Source organism: Jaculus jaculus, chromosome 7 (genome assembly GCF_020740685.1).
Source record: "Jaculus jaculus isolate mJacJac1 chromosome 7, mJacJac1.mat.Y.cur, whole genome shotgun sequence".
In the NCBI taxonomy this organism is placed as follows: Eukaryota; Metazoa; Chordata; class Mammalia; order Rodentia; family Dipodidae; genus Jaculus; species Jaculus jaculus.
The window spans coordinates 65,927,302-65,954,658 of NC_059108.1; the positions used below are offsets into that span (position 1 = coordinate 65,927,302).

The window sequence follows — 27,357 nt, forward strand, 5'->3', positions numbered from 1 at the left end:
TTTGCAAGTTAATACCTTTAATCATGGTGCCATCTCTCCTGTTCCTCACAAGTACTTCTGATTGAAAGTAAACTTTTATTATATATGAAGAGAGTTTTCTAAAACAAAACAAATATAGTCACATACCCAAAACAAGCTTTCCCTAAACTTAGAACTTGAATTTTGAAACTTTTAAGATGTTTGCTTCAAAACTTACGTTTCACTAAGTTGATTCAAGGTTTGAAATCTGTAGGACCTTTAAATATATATATAACATATGAACTTATAAAACATTATCACATCATAAAATTATGTATAATCCAGTTTAAAAATGGTATCAAATATTGGCTCTTCAAATACCATAAATTCTATTTAGTCTAGACATGAATTAGTGTGTCTTTTTCATAGCTTGTTCTGTCCTTACTTATCAGGTTAAAAAAAAAATCACTCAAGACTGAAAAAAAGCATAATCTCATTAAAAGATATCAAGAAAAAAAGTCATTTCTTAACATTTTATAAGCAGCTCTTAAATCTTGCTTTTTATTCTACTGTATTTAAAAACTGTTCTTCTAGCAGTTTTGATTTAAAGTCCTCTCTGACTTTTTCCAGCAACTCTGGTTTAAAAATAATGTCCAATGCAGTCATTGCTAAAGCTTTGGCTGTACGTAAAGTGTAGAACTGAGCTTCTTGTGATCCTAAAAAATAAAAAAAACCAACAAATTAATATACCACTATATGTATATATGTGTGTGTGTGTGCATATATATATACACATACATATATTTGCTTTGTAATTCATCTCAATATCTAGCTGCTTCTCCATCTGCTGACTGTAATACAGTAATTTTTTGAGGGGCCCCCCTCAAGGTAGGGTTTCACTGTAGCCCAAAGCTGGCATGAAATTGACTATGTAGTCTCAGGCTGGCCTAGAACTCACTGTGATCATTCTACCTCTGACTCCCAAGAGCTGGGATTAAAGGCATGTACAACCACACCTGGCTTTTCTGAGATTTTTATAGCAGTGAAACAATAGGCTAAACAAACAAGAGAGAAAGAACACACACCAGAGTATCTATGTGTCACACTTACCTGCAGCTTCTGTATACTGTTCAGTATGATTCAAGGCACTGGATCCAATGTAAAAATATGGGTGGATTCCAGGAACCACAAAAGTAACATTTCCAAAATCAGTAGATCCTTGGAATACACAGAGAATGAAAAAGATATATGATTAAATACTTTAAAAAATATTTAACTAATTAATTAATTTCCATGTGGGGGGAGAGAAAGAATGGGCGTGCCAGGACTTCTAGCCACTGCAAATGAACTTCAGATGCATGCACCACTGTAAGCATCTGGCTTTATGTGGGTACTGGGGAATTGAACCTAGGTCATTAGGCTTTGCAGGCAAGCACCTTAACTACTGAGCAATCCCTCCAGCCCCAAATTACTTTTTTTAAATGCATGTAAGTGTGTGCATGTCTATGTATGTGCCAGTGGATATATTATATGTGGATACATGTGAAAGCCAGAGGACCACAGGGCTGTCATTCCTCTCAGGTTATTATTTATTTTTTCAATCTAGGTCTTTTATTTATTTACAGTATCTATTAAGCCATGAATTCATAAAGAATAGGCTGTAGCAGCTCAGGTTCTTTTCCATTAGTTCTCACAAAGTGTGCTTCTCTGGGCAGAGCAAGCTGCTGCTTCAGTTACACCCAGCTTCCTTTCTTTTTGGCTTTCTTACTCTGATCGTTTTCCTTTACCCCTTTCAGGAAACTGTCTTGGCTCTTAGAGTGATTAATATACTCAATGCACATATGAATTCTCTTGGCAAGAATCCTGCCCTTGACTTGCTTGTTCCCAACAATGCTAACAGCATGCTGAGTGACACTGTAGACTCTCCCAGTCTTCCCATGGCGACATTTATGAGGCATTCCTTTTTTTTTTTTTTTTTTTTTTTTTTTGGTTTTTTGAGGCAGGGTCTCATTCTAGCCCAGGCTGACCTGGAATTCACTATGGAGTCTCAGGGTGGCCTCGAACTTATGGCAATCCTCCTACCTCTGCCTTCCGAGTGCTGGGATTAAAGATGTGCGCCACCACGCCCAGCGAGGCATTCCTTTTTGGATGCCTTGATGTCTACAATATCACCCTTCTTGTACATGGCCAATGGAACAACTTCATGTTTTTTAAAAGACCACATGTTAGAACCAGGGTGCCTCTCATCTTTCCCTTTGCTTGTCATTTTGGCAAATTACTGGAAGATGGTGGTTCTGGCCAAAAGGCCCTCTCAGATTATTCTTTTTGAGACCAAATCTCAAGTATCAAACCAGACTAAAATACACAGTAAGACTCTGGCTCAAAAAAAAAAAAGAGAGAGAAAGCCGGGTGTGGTGGCACAGTTCAAGGACAGTATGAGACTACATACTGAATTCCAGGTCAGCATGGGCTAAAGCAAGATCATACCTCAAACAACAACAACAAAACAGAGATAGAGAGAAAAGAAAAAAAAAAAAAAAGGAACTTATTGCTTGCAATATAAGTAATTTTAGGGGCCAAAAGTCCGAGATCAAGGTTTTAGCAGATTGGACAGCTGATGAGAGCTGCTGCTTGGTTCAGAGGTGAGCCACAATCTCTAAATACATTTTAAATTAGTGGTATTTTGAAACAACACATATGAACAAACTCTTGAGAAAGAATGTACTGTAAGAAAAGGACCTGAAATTGAGTCTCAAGAAACCAATCTTGCTGGACGTGGTGACACACTTGGGAGGCAGAGATAGGAGGATCGCTGAGAGTTCGAGGCCACCCTAAAACTACATAACGAAGACCAGGTCAGCCTGAGTCAGAGCAAGATCCTACCTCGGGGGTTGGGGGGGGTGGAGAAGCCAGGCATGGTGGTGCTCTCCTTTTATCCCAGCCCTTGGGAGACAGAGGTAGGAGGATCACTGTGAGTTCTAGGCCCTACCTCTGCCTCCCAAGTGCTGGGATTAAAGGCATGCACCACCATGCCCAGCTGGTTTTTCTTTTTGAGACACATTTTTAATGCAACCCAGTCTGGTTTGAATGTAGTTAAGGATGACCTTGAATTTCTGATCCTTCAGCCTGAACTACTAGGAGTATAGGCATGTACCAGTACACCAAGTTTATGTGGTATCAGGATCGAACCTAGGACTCTGTGCATGCTAGGAAAGCACTCTACAAGGTGACCTACATCCTTAGTTCTGCTGTTCCCTAGTCACCTACTTAATTCTTTATACTTTTTCACATACCATGTTAAGCATCATTTCCTTGGGTAAGCCTGACTTCCTCCAGCCTAGATGTACCTGACCAATCTCTGGAATTAAAGGTGTGTGCCACCACGCCCAGCTTCCTTTTCTTTCTTTCTTTTTTCTTTTTTTTTGGGGGGGGTGGTTTTGAGGTAGGGTCTCACTCTAGCTCAGGCTGACCTGGAATTCACTATGTACCCTCAGGGTGGCCTCGAGCTTGTGGTGATTTTCCTACCTCTGCCTCCCAAGTGCTGGGATTAAAGGCGTACACCACCACGCCCAGTTTCCTTTTCTTTTTCAATAATCTTTTTTTTCTTGTATATGTGCTGTATATACACGTATGTTCAAGGTTGTACTTGCCTAGGTAGATAGGTATGCTTGCTGGTAGTGGCTGAAGCAGAATATCAAGGTGTTCTGCTCCATTGCTCTTGTGCTTTTTTTTTTTTTTTTTGAGTCAAGCCCAACAGACTGGCCTTTTTTTTTTTTTCCTTCTGAGGGAGGGAAGGAAGGGGAGAGGGGGAAGGAGAGAGAGAGAGAATATTGGTGCGCCAGGGCCCTCTGCCACTGTAATTGAACTCCAGATGTGTGTACCATCTTGTGTGCACCTTGCAAGTTTGTGTGTCTGGCTTATGTGGCACTTGGAGAGAACATGGGTCCTTAGGCTTGGCAGGCAAATGCCTTAACTGCTAAACCATCTCTTTTGTTTTTTTATTTTATTTTTGAGAGAGAATTGGTATGCCAGGGCCTCAGCCATTGAAATCACTCTCCAGACATTTGCACCACCTAGTGAGCATGTGTGACCTTGTGCTTGCCTCACATTTGTGCATCTGGCTTATGTGGGATCTGGAGATTCGAACCTGGGTCCTTAGGTTTCACAGGCAAGTGCTTTAACTGCTAATCCATCTCCCCAGCCCTCTTCTGCTCCTGCTCATTCTTTAAAAATTTTTATTTAGTGGCCAGGTGTGGTGGTGCATGCCTTAAATCCCAGTACTCAAGAGGCAGAGGTAGGAGAATTGCCATGAGTTTGAGGCCACCCTGAGATTAGTGAATTCTAGGTCAGCCTGGGCTAGAGCAAGACCCTACCTCAAAAAAGACTCTTTTCAAATTTATTTGTGTGTACACATTGTGGGCATGCCAGGATCTCTTGCTATTGCAAATGAATACCAGACACATGCATCACTTTTTGTATTTGGCTTTACATGGGTGGCTGAAGAATTCAACTCAGGCCAGCAGGCTTTGCCAGCAAGTGCATTTAATTGCTGAGCCACCTCCCCAGGTCCCTGTCCCTTCTTAGTTGATCAAGAGTCTCTTACTGATCCCATGGCTTGCCATTTGTTTTCATGAGCTCTGGTGACTCTTGGGTCTCTGCTTCCCTGTGGGACTGGAGTTACAAATGTGTGTGCTCATACCCACACTGTTTATGTGGGTCCTGGGGATTGAAGCTGAATGGTCTTTCAGGCTTCCTCATGCCCTCATTTTTACATAGGAAGTACTCTCAACCACAGAACCATCTTTCCAGCCTCAAATAAACTTTTTTAAAAATTTGGATATATTTGTAGATTCACATGCAAGCTATAAAAGACAATACAAAACACATCTATTTTTTATCCCTCAATGATGACACCTTACAAAACTGCTTTGCTATATCATAACCAGAAAGTAGTGCAGTTGGTAGAATGCATGAAGCCCTAGGTTTGATCCCCAGGACCGCATAAACTGGTCTTGGTGGCAGAAAGCTGTAATCTTAGCATACTCAGAAGGTGGAGGCAGGAGGACCAGATGTTTTAGAGTAATCCTCAGCTACACAGTGAGTTCAAGACCAATGTGAGCCACAAGACCATCTCAAAGCAAAATAAAACAAACAAACAACAACACTAATTTTATTCAAATTTCCCTAGTTTTATTTAAAATATGGAAAGCTTGAGCTGGAGAGATGGCTTAGCAGTTAAGGCACTTGCCTGCAAAGCCAAAGGATCCCAATTCGACTCTCTAGGACCCATGTAAGCCAGATGCACAAGGTGGTGCATGCATCTGGAGTTCATTTGCAATGGCTGGAAGCACTAATGCACCCATTGTCTCTCTCTCTCTGCCTCTTTCTCAAATAAAAAAAATATAAGTAAAGCTTCATAAATTTACAAGCAACATTGCTAATTTTTTCTATACTGTTCCAATTTTAGTTTATGTATTGCTAAAGCAAGCATACAATTCTCTTAGTCCTCTGGCTTTCCAACAACTTCCTAGAGAGGATACATCTGAACTCATTCTTCTTGAGTGCCTAGCTGCATCTATTCCTTAGGACTTTTTTTCAAAAATCTTTTCTTTCTCATATTTTCAGACATTCTTCTTGTTTTCCTTAAAAACTTACTCTCTTGAAAAAGAAGAGTCTGAAATTTCTCACCAAAGCAGTGGGTAGCAAAGATATCACAGCTGGTCTTACCAGATTTCAATTATTTTCTTTCAGATCAACAACAAATTTCTAAGTATGGGTCTAGTGAACATTAGTCCATATTTATTCTATTTAGTTTCTACCGTGTCTGACACAATTTATTCCGCCTTCCCTTCTAGAATTCTCTACTATCTTGGCTTCCATGACTTCACTCTCTTCTGATTATCAGGCTTTCTCTGACTACTCTGTCTCTTCTGAGTCCCTTCCTTTGCTTAGCTCCCAAATACTGTTGGTGCTTCATCTTTGTCTTCTCTTCTGTTACGTGGACAACTACATTAACCCTTAAGTGAGCAATCACCTCCTATATACTGACAAACCCTAGATCCCCAACCCAGATGTTTTCAGTAGTTCCAGATTTGATAGGTTACTGAACAGAGCATCTCAAATTTAACAGACTAATAATCTATACCAACCCACCTGATTCTAGACTGTTCTTTCTCTTAATATCCCCACTCAATGAAAGAGAGAATATATGGGCATGCCAGGACCTTTAGCTGCTGCAAACAAATTCCAGATGCATGTGGCACTTCATGCATCTGGCTTTTTACGTGGGTAATGGGGAATGGAACCCAGGTCTTTAGGCCTTTGCAGGCAAGTGCCTAACTACTGAGCCATCTTTCTAGCCCTAACATTCCATTTATAACTAAGTCCTTCTAGGTTTACTTCATCAACATCTGTATCTTGCAAATGTTACTAGTACTGATCTTAAGAGGAAAGAATCTAGAATAAGCCCAGGTGTATTAGCACACATCTATAATCCCAGCACCTGATGCTGATGTAGAAAGATCATAGGTGAGCTGGAGAGATAGCTTAGTGGTTGAGCGCTTGCTTGTGAAGCCTAAGGACCCCGGTTCAGGGCTCGATTCCCCAGGACCCACATTAGCCAGATGCACACGGGGGCGCATGCATCTGGAGTTCATATGCAATGGCTAGAAGCCCTGGCGTGCCCACTCTCCTCTCTCGCTCTCTGCCTCTTTCTCGCTCTGCCTGTCACTCTCAAATAAATAAAATAAATAAATAAAAAATAAAAAAGAAAGATCATAGGTTTAAAGCCAGCCTGGACCAAGCATCAAGATCTCCCTAAAGTAAATAACGGGTGGAGAGATGGCTCAGCAGGTAGGGGCTCTTGTTTGCATGGCCTGGGCTCGATTCCCTAGTGCCCACCTGGATACACAGGGTAGCACATCCATCTGGAGTTTGCGGTGGTAAGAGGCCCTGGTGTGTCCATTACCTCTTTCTTTCCTTGCAAGTAAATAAAAGAAAAAAATGTTTTTATTTTAGTTTATTTATTTGAGAGAGAGAGAGAGAATGGCATGCCAGGACCTCCAGCCACTTCAAACAAACTCCAGACACATGTGCCATCATGTACATCTGGCTTATATGGTACTGGGGAATCAAACTTGGGTCCTTAGGCTTTGCAGGCAAGCACCGTAATTGCTAAGCCATCTCTCCAGCCCCCAAAATATGCTTTTTTTTAAAAAAAGTAAATAAGCTGGGTGTGGTAGTACATGCCTTTAATCCTGGCACTTGGGAGTTAGAGGTAGGAGGAAAACTGTGACTTCAAGGCCACCACATAGTGAATTCCAGGTCAGCCTGGGCTAGAATGATAACCTACCTTGAAAAACAAAAAATGAAACAAGACAACAACAAAAAAAGTAAATAGGAGCTGGGTGTAGTGGCACATGCCTTTTTTTTGCCTTTGATTATTATTTTAGAGAGCAGGACAGAGAGACAGAGAGAATTGGTACGCCAGGGACTCAGCCACTACAATCAAACTCCAGATGCTTGTGCCACCTAGCGGGCATGTACAACCTTGTGCTTGCCCCACCTTTGTGCATCTGGCTTACACAGGATCTGGAGTTGAACATGGGTCCTTAGGCTTTGCAGGCAAGTGTCTTAAATGCTAAGCCATCTCTCCAGCCTGGTACATGCCTTTTTAATTCCAGCACTCAGGAGGCAGAGGTAGGAGGACTGCCATGAGTTCTAGGACACTAAGACTACATAGTGAATTCCAGGTCAGCTTGGGCTAGAGTGAGACCCTAAAAAAAAAAAAAAAAATTAAACAGGTGTTAGAGAAATGGCTCAGTGGTTAAGGAGCTTGTCTGAAAAGTTGAAAGACCCAGGTTTCAATCCCCAGTAACCACGTAAAGCAGATGTACAAAGTGGTGCATGCATCTGGAGTTCATCTGCAGTGGCTAGAGACCCTGAGACATCCATTTTTTCTCTGATTGCAAATAAATTAAAAAAACTAACCCCTAAATATGATGGTGGTGTTTAAATAAAAAATGACCCCCCGCCCCAGCTTATGTGTTTGAATGCCTAATCCTCAGCTACTGGCACTGTTTGGGAAGGTTATGGCATTTTGGGGAGGTGGAGCTTTGCTAGAGGAAGTGTGCATAGGGGATGGGCCTCTCAGTTCTGCTTTCCACACTCAGCTTCTTCTTGCTGATTCCTCCATACTGATGTGAAGATGCCTGTCTGCTCCTGCTATGCTTTCCCCGAGATGATGAAAATTTTCCTTGAAACTATAAACCAGAATCAAATCTTTTTCTTTCATATGGTGCTTCTGGTCAGATGTTTGTCCCAATAAAGATAAAGTAAACTGCTACAGAAAACTGGCACTGAGAAGTAGGGTCATTGCTGCAATAAACTTGATCATGTTGTTCTTAGCCTTTGGGAAGGTTTGTTTGGAAAGATTTTGAACTTTAGACTGAGAAGTTTTACAATGCTATAAGTAGAGCTCAATGGGCTATTCTGGTAAAAGTTTATCAGACTAGAAATGCAAAGTGAAATGCAAACAATGGAGCCTTGGCTTATGATGTTTCCGAGCAGAAAGACTTTCTTGGGAACTGGGCTAGAAGCAGTTTGTGTGAGATTCTGACAAAGAGGCTGGTTGTGTTCTGCTCTTGTCCTGAGAATTTGAGAAAAGTTGAAGCTAAAAATAATGGACTAATGTAATTAATAGGGAAAGCAAGGTAGTGGATTGACTATAGTTCAAGACAGCCACTGAGGACAGGCAGTGTGAGGCAGACTGAGGCCCTTGCAGACCGAGACCATTCAAGGAAGATGTGATAAGGAATCATAGGTTGTGTTGGGGACCCTATAGTTTTGGAAATGCCAGGATCATAGAACAGCCACCAAAAGAACCTGAAGGCTTGGGGGTAGATCCTGCCTGGGAAAAGGGCAGCAGGTAGCATAGCTGGAGGAGTGGAGCTTCCCATGCCTTTTGGAGACCAGAGGATTTTATCAAGAGTCCCAGGTGCTGGACATGGAAATACAGGATGTGATATTTGCCCTTGTAGTTTTCTTGCATTGGTCAAAATTTTTTTTCTTGCCTCAGTCTTCCTTTGGAATGGGAATGTTTACTCTGTGTCATCATATGTTGGACGTATGTAACTTGTGTTCAAGAGACTGGTAAATATCATGAGGACTTTCAAAGTTGGACTAAATGCATTTTGCATCATGAGATGGTCATGATTTTATGGGGGTCAGAGGCAGAATGTGGTGGTTTGAATGTAAAATGTCCCCACAGTCTCATATACTTGAATTTTTTACAATATTTATTTACTTCAGAGATGGAGAGAAGGTAGGAGAGGGAGAGAGGGAGACTGGGCATGCCAGGGCCTTTAGTCACTGCAAATGAACTCCAGACACATGTTCCTCTTTGTGCATCTGGCTTATATGGGTATTGGGGAATCAAACTGGGTCCTCAGGCTTCGCAGGCAAGTGCTTTAACTGCTAAGCCATCTCTCCAGCCCTGTTCAAATGTTTAATCTTCAGCTGGTGGTATTGTTTGTTAAAGTTGTGGAGCCTTTGAGATGTGGAGACTTACTGGGGATAGGCCTTGGGGTTTTATAGCATAGCCCTGTGAAGGAGAATGTAATACCTGGCTATTTATTCCTACTATGCCTTTCCAGCCATGATGAACCCTTTGCTTCCATAAATTGTTTCTGATTCTTGAGGACTGGATAATTCTGTAGCAGGAGTCCGGTGGCCATATGGACTATGCCCTTTTGTCCTGTACAGCAGGAGGAAGGAGAAAAGTGTTCAAAAGCAAACACTTCCAGGTATTCTCAAGTGAACTGCTGACCCCATGCTATGGAATGAGAACGACCTGTTCCAAAAAATGATAATGCTTGTCATGTCACAAAAGCAAAAAGGAGAAGATGTTGGAGACCAGTTCCACAGTATTTGTGTGTGTGAGAGAGAGAGAGAGGAAGAAAGAAAGACAGAGAGAGAGAGAGAGAGAGAGAGAGAGAGAGAGAGAGAGAGCGCGCGCGCGCAATGATCTCTAACATTTGATCGGGTATTTTGTCCTAGCAAAAGGAAAGTAACTGCTATAATGATTACTTAAATTCTAATATCTGACTGTTCCTCCTTAGAATCTGGAATTTTCCAGATAACTAAGTACTTAATATTTTGCTTATTTTTAAATATTTTATTATTTCAAGCTTAGAATATTTAGATACTTAGAATATTTAAAATATATTCTAATATTTCTAAAAACCATGTCTGATAATTGGACATTCTATACTCACTGATGAGTCTATTAGTTTGTGGCACTATCATTAAAAACACCATTTCCAAGATGGGCAATGGTGGCTCACACCTATAACCCTAGTTCTTAGGAGGATCAGTTGGTTCAAAGCCAGTCAGGATACACAGTGAGTTCCAGGTCAGCCTGGGATAGGGTATGACCCTGCCTCAAAATAATAAAACAAAACAAAACAAAATCCTAGGCTTACGAGATGGCTGTCACTTACTTGCTAACTCTGACAGTCTGGGTTTGATTCCTCAGTACGCACTTAAAGCCCAATGCACAAAGTGGCACGTGCATCTGGAGTTCATTTGCAGTAGCAAGCAGCTCTGGTGTGTGCCTCTCTCTCTCTGCCACCCATGTAAAGGTAGATGCAGAAAGTGGTACATGCATCTGGCCTTCACTGTCAATAACAAGAGATCCTGATTTGCCTACACAAATAAACAGATAGGTAGACAAGAGGTTTTTCTTTTAAATATTTTTTTAAAATCCCACCATTTCCTCCTCCTTTCTCAAACAATTTAACTAAAGTTGGCATCTCTCTTCCTCAAACAGCTCAATATATGATAAAAAAAAAATTATATTACCTGAAGGGCTATTCAACATTTCATCTTCTGAAATGAATTCTATTCCCAGCCTTTTCCCATTTTCCATGTAAGACTTACACAGGGTCTTATTAGGAAGAACGTTGTAATAATCATGTGCTCCACCATTAATCTCTACCTAATAAAAATATAAAGCAAAATCTGGAATTAAAAAACAACTTAAATTCAGTAACTTCAAACTAGTGATGGTTTCTAAAGGGAGTTTCTAAGAGAAGAAGTACTTTCCCCTCCAGATATAAACTCTCTCAAATTTCTTACCTTAACAAAATGCATTTTTTAAAAAACCTTTTATCTACCTATTTATCTTTTTGTGTAGGCAAACCAAGGTCTCTTGTTATTAACAATTAAGGCCAGATGCATATACTACTTTCTGCATCTGTCTTTACATGGGTGGCAGAAGACTTGAACCCTGGCTGGCAGACTTTAAAAGCAACCCCTTTGACCAATGATCCATATCCTCGGCCCCACAAAATGCATTTTTTAATAAGCAGAGTTCCTAATATCCTATCTGCCATATGTTATACAATTATAACACCTCATAATATCACCAAGCTATACAATGGCCAGCGAGTTATCAACTTTAGTAATCTAAAAAAGGTATAGTGAGAACTCAGAAATTTCCATTTTAAAACTGTCACCTTAAGTAATTCTGATGCAAATGGTTCAAAACCACACTCTGAAAAACAATGCTCTAGATGTTAGCCTTGAATGAAAGAAATTAAGCATCTGTGAATCTATACCATTCAATATGGGTACTGACTCTGACATCACTGCCTGGTCTCAAAGGGACCATGAGAGAAATACAGACTCTTCATAGTGAGGTAAGATAACAGTGGTCCTTGTTTATTGGTTTACGCATATGAAAATGCAGAAGCAGTTTATGTGTGCCTAGTTGACTGGATATACAGATTTCGTTTTAATTAAAAAAAAGTAATCACAAAACAACAGAGCTCACATTCTATTCTTGTGAGGACCTAAGGTACGAACAATGGCAACCTGATATTTTTTTGTTGTTGTTTATTTTTACTTATTTATTTGAGAGCAACAGACACAGAAAGAAAGAGGCAGAGAGAGAATGGGTATGCCAGGGCCTCCAGCCACTGCAAGCTAACTCCAGATGCATGTGCCCCCTTGTGCATCTGGCTAATGTGGGTCCTGGGGAATCGAGCCTCGAACCAGGATCCTTAGGCTTCACAGGCAAGTGCTTAACCACTAAGCCATCTCTCCAGCCCTTTTTTAAAATTTATATATATATAAATATATATAATATATTTATATATATATATATGGTTATTTATTTGAAAGAAAGAGGGAGAGAGAGAGAGAGATTGAGGGAGTGAGCCCCAGGGCCTCCAGCCACTGCAAAGGAACTCCAGACACATGCACCTCCTTGTGCATCTGGCTTATGTGAGTTCTGGGAAATCTAACCTGGGTCCTTTGGCTTTGCACGCTCAAGTGCCTTTTCTGCTACGCCATCTCTCCAGCCCCAGATCTTGTTACTATTTTTTAATGTTATTTATTTGCAAGGAGAGAGAAAGAAATATGAAGAAAGAATGTGCATACCAAGGCTTCCTGCCACTGCAAACTAACTGCAGATATATGTGCTACTTTGTGCCTCTGGCTTTACATGAGTACTGGGAAATTGAACCCAGGCCGTCAAGCTTTGCAACAAGTACCTTTAGCCACTAAACCATCTCTCTAGCCCCCAGTCAGGTCTTCTCAGTAAGCCAAAATAAAAGAAACTATTAAAAGGCTACTTAAATACACATTTAATTCCAATAATAAGCCTACCTTAAAGGAATAGTGTATTTCTGGTGATAGTAGCTAATGATAAGTTTATATATATAATTTATAAATAAATATTCAAAATATTTATGCTTACCATGGAATAAATGCTTATTTTTGTACTGGCTATGGATACTTTATAATTATGCACTAAACCTGTACCTATGTTTGCATCTATTTTCTACAACTTTAGTTTCTACATTACCTTTGCTGATCATATTCTCTGTCTGAGAGCTCTGTCTTTCACATATCTGCAAGTCTACTTATCCTTCAAAGCTCAGTTCAGATCTAGTCTTCTGTGAAAACTTTCTGTCCAGCCCCCCTCCCCACTACAGGAGCTAAACCCAGGGCCTTGTGCTTGCTAGGCAAGAACTAAGCTAAATTTTCATCCCTGAAACTTTCCTCTTAACTTCAGCCACTGCTCTACTAGAAGGACAAAAATCACATTGTCTAAGAAGGCCTGCTACTGTGAGGACACTGCTATGATTTGAGTAAATCAACATTTATAGGAAAAGATTGTAGGTTAATAAATATAAAGGCTAGGCTCTAAACTCTTTCCAGATATTATCCCATTTCTCTCTCTTAATAATCCTGTTGCAGTGGCCTTCTTATTGCTGGGACAAGTCATCCAACCAGAACCACTTATGGAAGGGGAGGGTTCTTTTGGTTTATAGTATCAGGGGAAGCTTCATCGTGGCAGGGAAAGCATAGTAGAAGCAAAGAGCTAGGTGCCACATTTCCTCATAAGCAGGCAAGAAGGAGAGACAGTGAGCTGGTTAGCACTAGTAAGCTTGGCTGGACTATAAAATCTCAAAGCTAATCACCTCCTCCAGCAAGGCTCTGCCCCTAAAGGTTCTACCAGCTGAGGATTAAGTATAAAGCTTAATTACAAACATATAAGGTTATGGGAGACATTTTATATTCAAACCATCACAAATCCTAAAATAGATCATCTCTACTTTCCAAATGAGAAAATGAAGCCCAGAGACATTAAATAATGTTTCTAATCAATGAGAGGCACAAAATAAATCTTGTCTCTCCAACCAGATAGTGTGTAAGATTTTAATTTTCTATAATTCTTTCCCCCCAGCCCCCAAGCCCAGCTGGAGCATGGGCCTCAGCAGAACGGCCTGTGAATGACAACAGCCACGCTAATTTTCTATAATTCTAAAACTGATACTTGAATGCTTTTTTTTTTCTTTGGTTTTTCTAGGTAGAGTCTAATTCTAGCCCAGGCTACCTAGAATTCACTGTTTTTTTCAGGGTGGCCTTGAACACGTGGTGATCTTCCTACCTCTGCCTCTAGACTGCTGGGATTAAAGGCATGCGCTACCATACCCAGCCACTTGAATTACTTTTGGTTTTTCAAGGTAGGGTCTCACTAGCTCAGGCTGACCTGGAATTAATTCACGCTGTAGTCCCAGGGTGGCCTCAAACTCACGGCGATCCTACTACCTCTGCCTCCAGACAACTGGGATTAAGGACACATGCCACCATGGCCAGCCACTTGCATGTTTTTGATTTTATGGTTCTAATCAACAAAGTCTCTGGACTACCTTCTGAGTCTATTTCAAGAAGCAATAACATGTGTTTATATCACCACTTGACCAAAAATTACTCATGTATTTTTTTCATAAATTTCACTGTATAGAAACAATATAACAATGTTAAAAGCTTAACTGCCAAGAGGGAAGGATAAAACTTGCACAAAGGCAGGGATTCCAGCACAGTAGTTACTCTTAATCATTGTGTAAGTAAAATGACTTCTAATCTTCTCTATCACAGAATAAAATATATTAGAATTAAAGGCTTTCACATTACATATTCAGCCACCACTCATTTTGCATATTCAAGATATTACCAGTGAGGGAAAGACCCTGGAACAGATCCCCAGTATGAACAGGAGCAACAACAAAAATTACCAGTGAAAATGTTAGGTTTTTAATCTACCAGCATAAACACCCCAGCCCAAATATATAACTAGAATTACAATTAACTTTGAAAAGTTCTTACTGTGCACCCTGTAGCCAAAGCTGCAGCTCTGAAGGAATCCTCTGCTTTTTTGGTCAAAACTTGAAGCTCTTTCATTGAGGGTGCACGGAAGTAATAGACTAATTCAGAGTAAGAGGGAATGATATTCGGTTTCACACCACCATTTTTTATTATACCTATAAAGTGAACAAAATTACTGGTATTAAGCTTGGTAATTCTTTCTTTTTAAAAGGCTTTGCAAAAAAAAAAAAAAAAAACAAAAAAAAAAACCAAAGACCTCTGACCTTTATAACCCACAATCCCACAGGGAATACCAGCAACCCCACCCAGGAGGCACTAAGTGGAATGTGGGCAAAGAGGGAAAAGTGATACCTACACATGATGTATCCATACAAAATATGTTCTTAATTTTAAAAAAAAGGATATGCAGGACTTGGGTAATGCTTGCCTTGTAAGTATGAGGACCTGATTTCAATCCCCGGAATCTACTTTTAAAAAGTCTGGGTATTTGCAATCCCAGCTCAGGGAGGCAGAGACAGGCAGATCCCTTGGATGTGCTAGCCAGTCAATCTAGCATACTTGACAAGTTCCAGGCCAGTGAGACTGTCTCAAAGAAGGGGAGTACCACCTGAGGGGCAGCACCCAAGGTTGTTTTCTGGCCTCCACATGCATGTACACATACACACATGCACATGCCTCCCCCCAAAGTTCTGCAGCCAATAAAGCAATATAAATTTATTAGCTTCACTATACACAAAAGATTTTTACATGCTATATAATGCTTCTATACTGGTGATATTTCCCAGATAATAGGAGGAAATTATATACATGGACTTTAAGGTAAGGAATCCATACAATGTTATGAAATTACAATTCAGGGCTAGAGGTATAGTTCAATTGGAGAGCACTTGCCCCAGCATTGAAAAGAAGAGAGGAAGGGGATTAAACTTAGATAATAAAGCTGTTAGAATTATATAACTAGAAAAAAAACAAACAGAACTACCTTTTATAGGGGGAAAATACATCTCAGGAGGCTTTTACTATAGTTATGAAATTTGATATGAAAAGGTCAAAGGTGGCATGAGGTTCTATAATTATCTTCATATTTCAAGAAACCCATAATTTATTTATTTATTATTTTGGTTTTTCAAGGTAGGGTTTTGCTCTAGCCCAGACTGATCTGGAATTCACTATTGAGTCTCACAGTGGCCTTAACTCACGGTGATCCTCCTACCTCTGCCTACCAAGTACTGGGATTAAAGGCGTGCGCTACCACACCTAGCCCTCATGAGTATTTTTTATACCCGTTTTTTTCTATATTAGTTATGAACATAGTGTATAAACAGCACGTTAGTACCATTTTTACCCTCATCCCTGTCCTCTGCCTTCTGCAGGGACCCACCTAGTTGGGGATGCCAGTTATCCCCATGGGGATTGTGGCCCATGCATTGTGGGGGTAGCCATCAGTTACTACATGAATATTTTTTTTTTGGTTTATTCTTATTTATTTTTTTGAAAGTGACAAAGAGAGAGACAGATAGAGAGAGAGAGAATGGGTGCCAGGGCCTCCAGCCACCGCAAACGAACTCCAGATGCATGCACCCCCTTGTGCATCTGGCTAACGTGGGTCCTGAGGAATCAAGCCTCGAACAGGGGTCCTTAGGCTTGACAGGCAAGTGCTTAACCGCTAAGTGATCTCTCCAACCTTCCATGAATATTTTAAATGACATTTAGCTGTGGCACAAATTTTAATAACAATCGGAAATCAATGTAATTGTTTCTCATTCTTTTGGTTACTATCAAGTATAAAAACCAATGCAAAACAAAAACCATTAAATAATCTACATATTTGTTTAGAACTACACAGACTATTTATCCATTATATGTATTACCTAAAATAGATATAAGACATCTAACCTCACTCAGATGTAGTGTTATACTGCACATGTGATCCAGTATTTTGGAGGTAGAGGTAGAAGGACCATGAGCTTGGGATCATTTTTGGCTACATTGTGAATTTGAGGCTGACCTGGACTACATAATTGTCTCAAAACAAACAATTCCATATGATCCACTTTAAAAATGTTTTCACTTCTATTCCTTTTAAAGGAATTAAGGAATATTGGCATGATGACCCAAGCCTGTAATCTTAGCATTTGACAGGCTGAGGCAGAACTGCATCAAGTTCAAAGCCAGTTTGGCTACCAGACCCTGTCTCAACAACCCCTCCCAAAGGAAAAATAAAGGACCAGAACACTGACAAAAGTACAATTACAATTGATCTTAGCCTATACAAAAATCAGGTAAAGAATAGATATTAAAGTATAAAATTTCCTACTTATAAGGAAATTAATAATCTATAGATAGGTATAATTCCATAATGAGGCAGGCGGAAATTTGGGCCTTTAAGATAGTACTTTAGGGGTTAGGATGATGGCTCAGCATGTAAGAGTGCTTGCTGTTCAAGTATGAGGGCCTGATTCCCCAGCACCCACATAAACAGTTTGGCATGGCCACACTCGCCTATAGCTCTAGTCCTGTGGGGAGCAGAAACCAGAGAAATGCTGAGTGCCACTGGTCAGGCAGCGTAACCAAAAACTGGTGGCTCCAGTTTAGTGACAGATTGTCTCAAGAAAAAAGCAAATGAGTGATAGAGGAAGGACACCCAATGTTCTCCTCTAGCCTCCATTTATGTACCCAGGGCATATACATACACGACACATGCAGACCATACTCCACATAAAAATATATATACACACACACAGAGATACAGCATTTTGTGGGCTGGAGAGATGGCTTAGTGATTAAAGGCACTTGCCTGATGGCCCAGGTTCAGTTCCCCAGTACCCACATAAAGCCAGATGCACAAAGTGGTACATACATCTGGAGTTTATTTGCAGTGGTCAGAGGCCCTGGCACACATGCTTTCTCTTGCACTTTTTCTCCCCCCTCTTTCAAATAAATAAATATTTAAAAAACAAAGAAGATACCACTTTGTCACTATTATAATGATACACATTGTGTGTGTACTCATGCACATGTATGTTTAAGTGTTTGTATGTGTATGTGCATGCATGTGGAGGCCAGAGAATAACTGCAGATGACAAGACTCAGGCACCTTTATTTAATTATTTATTTTTTAACTTTTTTTTCATTGTTATTGACAGCTTCCATATTTACAGAAAATAAACCATGGTAATTCCCTCCCCTCCCCCACTTTCCCTTTCACAAATCCACACTCCATCATATCCCCTTCCTCTCTCCAAGAGTCTCTCTTTTTATTTTAATGTCATAATCTTTTTCCTCCTATTACGAGGGTCTTGTGAAGATAGTGCAAGGCACTGCAAGGTCATGGATATCAAGGCCAATTTCTGCCTGGTTGATTGCATTGTAAGCAGTCCTTGGCCTACAGCTTGTCAACTAGGGCAGACTGGCTGGCCGGCAAGCTCCAGAGATCTTCCTTTCTCTGCATCATCAGAGCTGGGATTACAGGCACACACTGCCACCTGACATTATATACATGGATGCTGAGAAGCAAACTCATATCTTTATGCTTGTGAGGAATGCTTCACTGATGAAGCCATGTCCCCAGCCTTCATACACATCATTTTAAAAAGACATTAGTCAGGATTTAATAGCCCTTGAGGAAATAAAACCAGTAATTATCACTTCTTTGGGGGGAGACAGAGTCTCATGTATCCTTCTCTGGCCTCAAATTTACTATTTAACTGAGTCTGACCTTGAACTTTTGATCCTCCTTAGTACTGGAATTATAGCCATACACCACACAATGCTAGGGATCAAATCCAGGGCTTTGTGAATGCTAGGCAGGCACTCTACCAGCTCAGCTCTATCCTCAGCTCCCATAATATTTAAAAAACTCAAATAAGGGACTGGAGAGATGGCTCAGCAGTTAAGAATACTTCCTGTGAAACCATCAGGGCCTGAAAAACCTTGAGAGACTGCTTGAATTCAATCCCTAGGAACCATGTAAACAGCTGGCCGTGGCTATGCACATCTGTAATCCATTTTGCAGGGAGCAGAGGTCACAGATTTGCCAGGGCTCGCAGAAATAAATAAAGAAATAAAGGCAAGCTCTAGAATTACTAAGAGACTCTGGCTCCAGTAAGAATGGGTGGGAGACCAATGGAAGCAACACCTAATATTCCCCCTTCAGCCACCACAGATAAGCAAATGTACCTGCTACAGGTAAGCAGGGAGTTGCATGGGCACAAGCATACACTACACTCATCATACTACACACACATGCAAAAGTAATAAAAATGATAAAATTAAAATCAAATTTTTATTATATAGCATTAAAGTATATTAAGCATTATCTATTATACAAATATTTGACATTCATACCATGAACTCTCCAGGTTGGTTTCATCTGTTGTCTTAACATAGACAGGTTGCTGTAGGCGAGCACTGCAGCATCTAGGGCATTGACTCCTTCCCATGGATAGGCAGCAGCATGAGATGCTTTCCCATAATATTTTACAGTCACACTAGGACATAAAAAGAAAAATCACTGGAACCAGGCATGGTGGCACATGCCTTTAATCCTAGCACTCAGGAGGCAGAGGTAGGAGGATCACTGTGAGTTCTGAGCCTGAGACTACACAGTGAATTCCAGGTCAGCCTAGGCTAGAGTGAGACCCTACCGGGGGTGGGGGTGGGGGTGGGGGTTAATCATCAGAAATTACTTTTTCATTATTGCTAAGATAAGAAAATCCAACTTAGCTAGAATTGTCCAACCATTATCTAAAACTAATTCACACTGTTGCAATTTTGATTTGAAAGCATTTGTTGCAAAAGCATTGCAGGGCTGTGGATATAGCTCAGTACTAGAGTGCTTAGCATGTATGTGGCCCAGGGTTCCATTTTCTAGCACTGTGCCAAAATAAAAAATTCTGAAGAGAAAAGGAAAATTTTGCTCAATCTCTTTGAGATTAAATTTGTATACAACGCAAACATGCAATACTGTACTAGATGTTAGAATTTCAGAGGAGTTTCTGCTTCCTTTATGTTTTATTTTGTGTAATTGGTCTATATGAAAAGTCTGCCAATCTACTTTGGAAAATTTGCTTCTCTTTTTCAGACAGGAGCCAGACCTGAGGAGATAAACGACCCAGTGTGTTCTACTCCGACCCCAGCTGAAACCACAGAGGAATTAAGAAATGAGCAAGAGTGCTACTTTCTTAGTGAATGTGATATCAGCACAAGAGTGATGGAGATAGACATTGAGAACACTAAACACCTACCAAACCAGAGATCCAGAGGCTTCTAAGTGCCCATCACTGAAGTATATTTAAAATGCTCCCAGCATGGCTCAGAGAATTTTGCGGAAGAGGGGGCTGAAAGACTGTTAGAGACACAAGTTGGGACATTTTGCACAGACACTGCCTCCCCCTCCCCAATAATGCATGACCCACAATCCCCATGGGGTTGACTTGCATCGGCAACAAGGAAGGCCTCTTCAGAAGAGTCAGGGAGGAGGGAAAGGATGGTACCAACATGTGTTGTTTACATACTAAATACGTCCATATCTAATTAAAATAAAACAAAACGCAAGGGCTGAAGAAATGGCTTAGCGGTTAAGGCACTTGCCTGCAAAGCCAAAGAACCCACATTTGATTCCCTAGGATCCACATAAGCCAGATGCACAAGGTGGCGCGTGCATCTGGAGTTCATTTGCAATGGCTGAAGGCCCTGACACGCCCATTCTCTCTCTCCCTGTCTATTTTTCTGTCTCAAATAAATAAAGAAAAATAAAATATTTTTTAAAATGCAAAAAAAGTCTGCCAAAATTCTGATAATTCTGCCTTAAGAGGAGAAAGGTCAAGAAAGAAAAAGGGTGGTTAACATCTGAAATGGGTTAGAGCATCCTTGAAAATTAAATTATACTCTCAATGTTATCACAAGATACTATAGCATTAAGCCAATTGTTCCTGGCCAATATTAAATAGTTACTTATGAAATTCCATGACCAACTTGCTTAGGTAACACACTTTGTAAGCCTAACTGATTAATAGATTAATAAATTCTTAGGTTGTTCATGATATTTCTTGATTGATTTCAAGTACTTTATTAGTAGAACAAAAAAAGAAGTAAAAGCATTCAAACACCATTTAGGACATTTTAGGATACTTATATTTTTGACATGCATTTTATCACCATTATTACCATGTCACTTGAATTTCATCAAAAGTGGTCATTTAGGGGAAAAAAAGACATCCAAGTAGGAAAAGAAATGTTAATGGTTCTTTTATATCAACATTAGTATTCTAATTTCAAGCAGCTGATAATAGAATTATTCTTTTAATATTTTTGTTTTGGTTTTATTTATTTATTTTTATGTGTGTGATGTGTTTTCTTCTTTGTCTATTGTTCGTGGTGTTAGTTACTGCTATGCTTGACTCAAATTTCTGAGCAAAGTATTGTGATTTCAGAAGCCAGCTTTTTAAAGTGACCTCTGAGGACTGAATTCAGTTACTCAGGCTTAAGCAGTGAGTTCTTTATCCACAGAGCTACCTCCTCAGCCCTAGAATTATGATTATTATTTTATAAATATTACTTATTTTTATTTATGAGACAGAGAGAGTGAGTATGGGTATACCAGGGCCTACTCCATTGCAAATAAACTCTAGTTGCATGTACCACTTTGTGCATCTACCTTTATGTGGGTAGTAGAGAGTTGAACCTGGGCCTTCAGGCTTTGCAAATAAGTGCCTTTAAATGCTAAGTCATCTCCCTAGCCCCCTAGAATTATTGTTGCTGTTGTTATTATTATTATTATTTTAAGGTAGAGTTTCACTCTAGCTCAGGCTGACCTAGAATTCACTATGTAGTCTCAGGGTGGCCTTGAACTCACAGTGATCCTCCTATCTCTGCCTCCTGAGTGCTGGTATTAAAGGTGTGCGCCACCACACCTGGCAGAATTATTTTTAAGATACTTTTAGCTCCTTAAAAAAAAAAAAAAAAAAAAGTTCCAGGTCTATAGTCAGTTGGCACAGTGCTTGCCTAGCACATACAAAGCCCTGTGTTTAATCCCCAACATCACAAGAACATCTGTATTCCTAGACTTGGGGAGGCAGACACAGAAGAATCAGGAGTTCAATGCCAGCATAAGCTAGTAGTGAGTTCAAGGCCAGCCCTGCCCCAAAACTGGGGAAAAAAGGTTTGGGGCCAAGTGGGATGACTTTAAGATCAAGACCAAGAAGCCTAATTCTAAGAAACTTAGAAACCTGCCTAGAACTTGCAGGCTTATTCCATTCAGAAACACTGGCAGAGAAAAAAAAAAAAACGCTGACTTTTTCCAGAGGTGCACAAGTGATTAAATCACCCCTGATACTTCACTCACCAACTTCCACTGATAAAAATAATGATACTTGAACTGGGGAGATGGATTAGTGGTTAAGGCATTTGCCTGCAAAGCCAAAGGAACTAGGTTCGATTCCCCAGGACTCACGTAAGCCAGATGCACAAGGCGGTTCATGCATCTGGAGTTCATTTGCAATGGCTGGAGGCCCTGGAGCACCCATTCTCCCTCTATCTGCCTCTGTCTCTCTCTCAAATAAATAAAAACTAAAAACATAAGAAAAATTAAAAAAAAAAACAATGATACTATGGGCTGGGGAGATGACTCAGCAGTTAAGATGCTTACAAAGCCTGCTAGCCCTGGTTCAATTTCCCTGTAAACTTGTAAGTCCAGATGCATGAAGTGGTGCATGGATCTGGAGCTTGTTTGCAGAGACAAGAGAACCTGATATGCCTGTACACTCTCTCCTCCTCTCTCATAAATAAATAAATGAGTGAATGAAGTTAAAATGTAACCCACTAAAAGCAAGGCCTGGTGGGGCTCAGGGAGGTAAAGGTTCTGAATACAGCCGCATTGCTGGCATGGTTCTGCTTTCACCTGTGGTCCTAGCTACCACAGACAACAGCAGAAAAAATTGAGCAGTGGCTCTCTGTGACTCCACCACCAGGTCACCACAACTACGGTTACTGACATAACTGATTAAAAAATAATAATAATAAAATCACACCAGCCCAATGCATGTTTCCAGATATTAAAAGAGTAAGTTTCTTAATAGATGAAGATAAAATGTTTCAGCAACAAATAAATCCAAAAATCACAGACTAAAAAATTCCATTAAGCCTTTCCATTTCCATGTTCTTTTCTCAAGACACATCTATTCTCTTTGCAGAAAACCAAATTAAATTTATTTAAGTGTTTCAGGCTGGTGAGATGGCTCAATGGTTGAGTGCTCGCAGCCTAAACATGTGGGACTCTGGCTGGAGACCACTAAGTTTGACTCCCTAGTAATTAGGTAAAAAGTTGGGTATGGCCACTCATGTCTGTAACCCCAGATGGGGGATGGGAGGGACTGAGAGCAGAGAATCACTGGGGCTTACTGATTGACAGAAGTTCCGGGTTGAGGGAGAGAACCTGTCTCATAGACGTTCTCTAGCTACACACAGGTACATACATACACCACACACACTCTGGACACACTTGCATACACAGAGGCAAAAATAATGTTTTCTTTCCAACTCTTAATAACACTGTCTCTTGTAACTCTTTTCATTGCAAAGGCAACTCCATATCAAAGGATTGATAAAAATTGGACTCCTCCCCGTTCAAAGTAGAGCATGAAATGTCAATATGCTGTTTGCTTTTCCTACATTTTCTAGGTAATATTTTTTTAAATATTTATTCATATTCATGTATGTGAGTTTGGTCGGGGGGGGGGTGCAAGCACGTACCACGCCTTGTTGCTGTTACAAACATACCAGATGCTTACTACTTTTTGTGTCTGGCTTGAGTGGGTGGCTTGTGACTTGAATCCAGGCCAGCAAGCTTTGCAAGCAGACACCTTTAACTGCTAAGCCATCTTCCCAGCCTCCTAGGTACTATTTTAATATAATAGTTCCATTATGAACCACAACAAATCTTAATTAGAAGAGGTTGCCAAAAGTCACTTAATGAAAATCAAAATGTCACATTATTTTTCAGTTTGTTTTTTTAAGTTTTTTGAGGTAGGATCTCACTCTAGCCCAGGTTACCTGGAATTCATTATAGTTTCAGGGTGGTCCTGAACTCAAAAGTAACCCTACCTCTATGTCCCAAGTGCTGCAATTAAAGGAGTGTGCCACCATGCGCAGCTCTTTTTTATTTTTTAAGGCAGAGTCTTCCTGTCTTAAAACAATCCTCCTGCTTCAGCCTTCTGAGTACTGAGATTATAGGCACATACTACCATGAACAGCTCAATTTAACGTTGTTTGTTATTCAATTATTTATTTATTTGAGAATGACAGACAGGGAGAGAAAGAGGCAGAGAGAGAGAGAGAGAAAGAGAGAGAGGAAGAATGGGCACGCCAGGCCTTCAGCCACTGCAAACGAACTCCAGACGCGTGCGCCCCCTTGTGCATCTGGCTAACATGGGTCTTGGGGAATTGAGCCTTGACCAGGGTCCTTAGGCTTCACAGGCAAGTGCTAAACCACTATGCCATCTCTCCAGCACCAATTTAACCTTTTATATATGGGGGGAGGAACAGAATGGGAATGCCAGGGCCTTCAGCCACTGCAAATGAACTCCAGACACATGCACCACCTTGTGCATCTGGTTTACATGGGTCCTGAGGAATCAAACCTGGGTCCTTTGGTTTATAGGCAAGTACCTTATCCATTCGGCCATCTCTCCAGCCCCAATTTAACTTTTAAATGTATAAATGTGTAGTTTTGTTCTCTGGTTCAAGCATGAAGTATTTTACAGTCGATTGTCCACTAAGTTTACCTTTGACTTCATTACTTACTCATGTTCAGCCACATCCAGTAGATAAACAGCATCCTCTTGGGATGGATGGGCCATAAAAACAACATCAAGGTTTTTAAAAGCACCTGCTTCAATTAAATCAATTTTGCCACCACCTTCTTCTTCTGCAGGGGTTCCCAGGACAATTACCTACAAGGAAATAGTCATGTTAGAGCAAAACAAAACAAAAAGTCCCAGGAAACAAATACTAAACTAGTTTTCTTGCATATGTATTTAAAATCTGGATCTTAAGTTCTTAACTATGGAGAAAGGTTGTGTTCTAACACTTAGGCAGTGGGCATAAAAATATGGTGCTAAGGGCTGGAGAAATGGCATAGTGGTCAAGGCGTTTGCCTGCAAAGCCAAAGAAACCAGGTTCAATTCCCCAAGGCCCACTTAAGCCAGATGCACAAGGTGGGGCATACGTCTGGAGTTCGTTTACAATGGATGAAGGACCTGGCATGCCCATTCTCTCTCTCTGCCTCTTTCTCTCCCTCAAATAAAATAAAATAAATGTAAAAAAAGAAAAAATAAGGTTCTAACTCACAAAAATTTACATTATTATACTAATTTGGTATGTGCCAGAAATGCTATCGGAAAATTTCCTCAACTTTATAACTCAATTTCATAAAAGTAATGGCAAAGATGTTTTTTCACCTTTGTCATCTATGTACTTAGTTCTCCAAAATTTGCTAGGATGTATTTACTAAAGCTTATTCATGGCTAAGCCCTTTAGCATATTACATAATTATTCATAATAACTTTATTGGTAAGGAACTTTCAGAGACTGGTCTGTTATCCTCACAACAACCCTGTGAGGTTAGTGATCAGCACTGTAATTTTGGGGACAGTGGTTTTAAGAAAATAGAGTGAACTGGCTTCCCTCAGCTCACAGTGCCAGTCTTCCAGTAACTAGTTTACCTGACCTTCCAGTCAGAAAGCTGATTTCTTACTGAGCTGCTTCAAAAGTCTCAATTCATTAATCCTTCATGAAGCGCATTAAACAAATCTGAATGCCATGGTTCTAAATAGCCAACTATTATACAAACCTACTAATTCGATTCCACCAGTTCAACCAGGCAGACTTATTGGTCACCAAACACCTAATTAAACAAAAGAGAACTTTACAGAATAAACATTTTACTTTGATTTTCAAGCTTAACCTAAGAAATTTTAAAAAGAAATATTATATAAAAAATTATCTATAAAAACCTAGCAAGACTTTAAAGATCATGTATAGAACACAATGAAACAAATTTGATGAGAATGGCCATTTGAAGTTAGTTAATATTTCTCAAAGTCGAGCTTTCTTTAGACATTATAAAGCACCCAAACTCTTTTAAAGTTGAGCTGCTTTAAATGTAGTGGTGCTCTTGCTGACTGCTGGGAACCTACTAGCAAAAAACCCCATTAAGGTAAGTCTCTCCAGAGTCTCAAGCAATGACATTAGGCAGTTACTCTCCTAAAACAAAACAAAAACCTAACTAAAGGGCACAAACAAGGACGCAGAGGCAGGAAAGAGAACATAGCTAAAAGAGAAGGGGCCACAAAAGATAAAAGAGAAGGGTTACCAATACTAGGGGGAAAGGGAAGGAGGCTAAGGGATATTAAAATTAAACATTTGGGCTTGAGAGATGGCTTAGCGATTAAGGCGCTTGCCTGCAAAGCCTAAGGACCCAGACTCGATTCTTCATGTCCCACGTAAGCGAGATGCACAAGGGGGCACATGCACCTGGAGTTTGTTTGCAGTGGCTAAAGGCTTTGGCATGCCCATTCTCTGTCTCAAATTAAAAAAAAAAAAAAAAAAAAAAGTAAAATGAAACATTTGCTTTTGTCGTAACCTGAGTGCTGTTTGAATCTTAGCTCACAGAATGAAGAATAAACAAACCATGTGTGGGAAAAAATAGAGCAATACAAAATTAAACTTGCTTATGACCAACATGCAGGACAGTTTCCGGTTTAAAAAACCGAGATAGTTCTTTAAATTACGAAATAAAAGTAAGGCTTAGGTATGCTTTCATCTATGTAATAAATGTTTACTAGCTTCCCCATTGTTTCTTTACTTCCAGAGGTGGATTCCAAATCTAATGTCCAAATACTTTGACTTCCACAAACAAAAGTTTTTTTTAAAAGTTTGTTTGTTTTTGAGACTTTAATAGCTGGACTTAAGTTTTCCTACCAAAAAAAAAAAGTACTTCCTCCAGCTATCCTATAACCTTGCCACCAAAAGACAGTTGTCTGTTACCAAATATAACCCGTAACGTAAGCTTGGTTTTAAATTCTTTCCTAGAGGAAAGTTGTTTACAAATGCTTAAGAGGAAACAAAAATCTGCAGAGCCGTTTTGTAGCGGCTGCGGAGCGCTTCGGTGACCAGGAGCGCCCCGCCCGCTCAGCTCACCTTCACCGGCGGGCTCTGTCCCGAAAGGCCCTCCAGGGCGCCCCTGACGCCCAGCGCGGCGGCCGCCCCGACCTCCGCGATGAGGTTGTGGCCACAGGCGTGGCCCAGGCCCGGCAGCGCGTCGTACTCGCAGAGGAAGGCCAGCTGCAGCGGGCGCCCCGCGGCGCTCCGCGCGAGGGCTCCCGGAGACTCCCACTCGGCGCGGAAGGCCGTGGGCAGCGTGAAGTGCGGCTGCACCACCCACGAGGCGGCCGGCTGCTCCTGCTGGAAGAAGCGCGTGAGCACGCCATGGGCATGGTGTTCCTGGTACGCCAGCTCAGGCACGCTCCAGATGGCGCGGCTCAAGGCCCCCAGGCGCTCCGCCGCCTCGTCGATGCGCTCGGCCGCGCGCAGCTTCAGCGGCTCCAGCTTCGAGCGCTCCTCGCCCGGTCGCATCACGCCCAGGGCCCGCGACCCCTAGCTCGCGGGTCTCAAGGCAGGTACCGGTCCACTGCGTCCGCGCAGAGGCCCCGCTCGGCACTCAGC

At 40.8% G+C, this 27,357-nt stretch overlaps 1 protein-coding gene across 1 annotated transcript; it reads right to left on the minus strand.

Annotated features, from left to right (window-relative positions):
* Pm20d2 (peptidase M20 domain containing 2) lies at positions 1-27,357 on the minus strand. Its single transcript, XM_004663641.3, has 7 exons — positions 26,833-27,357; positions 24,436-24,584; positions 18,982-19,124; positions 14,635-14,789; positions 10,819-10,954; positions 1,069-1,176; positions 1-674 (listed from the first exon to the last, which is right to left on the minus strand). Exons 1-7 carry the CDS (start codon positions 27,265-27,267, stop codon positions 520-522), a joined length of 1,281 nt encoding a protein of 426 aa, XP_004663698.1. The 5' UTR covers positions 27,268-27,357; the 3' UTR covers positions 1-519.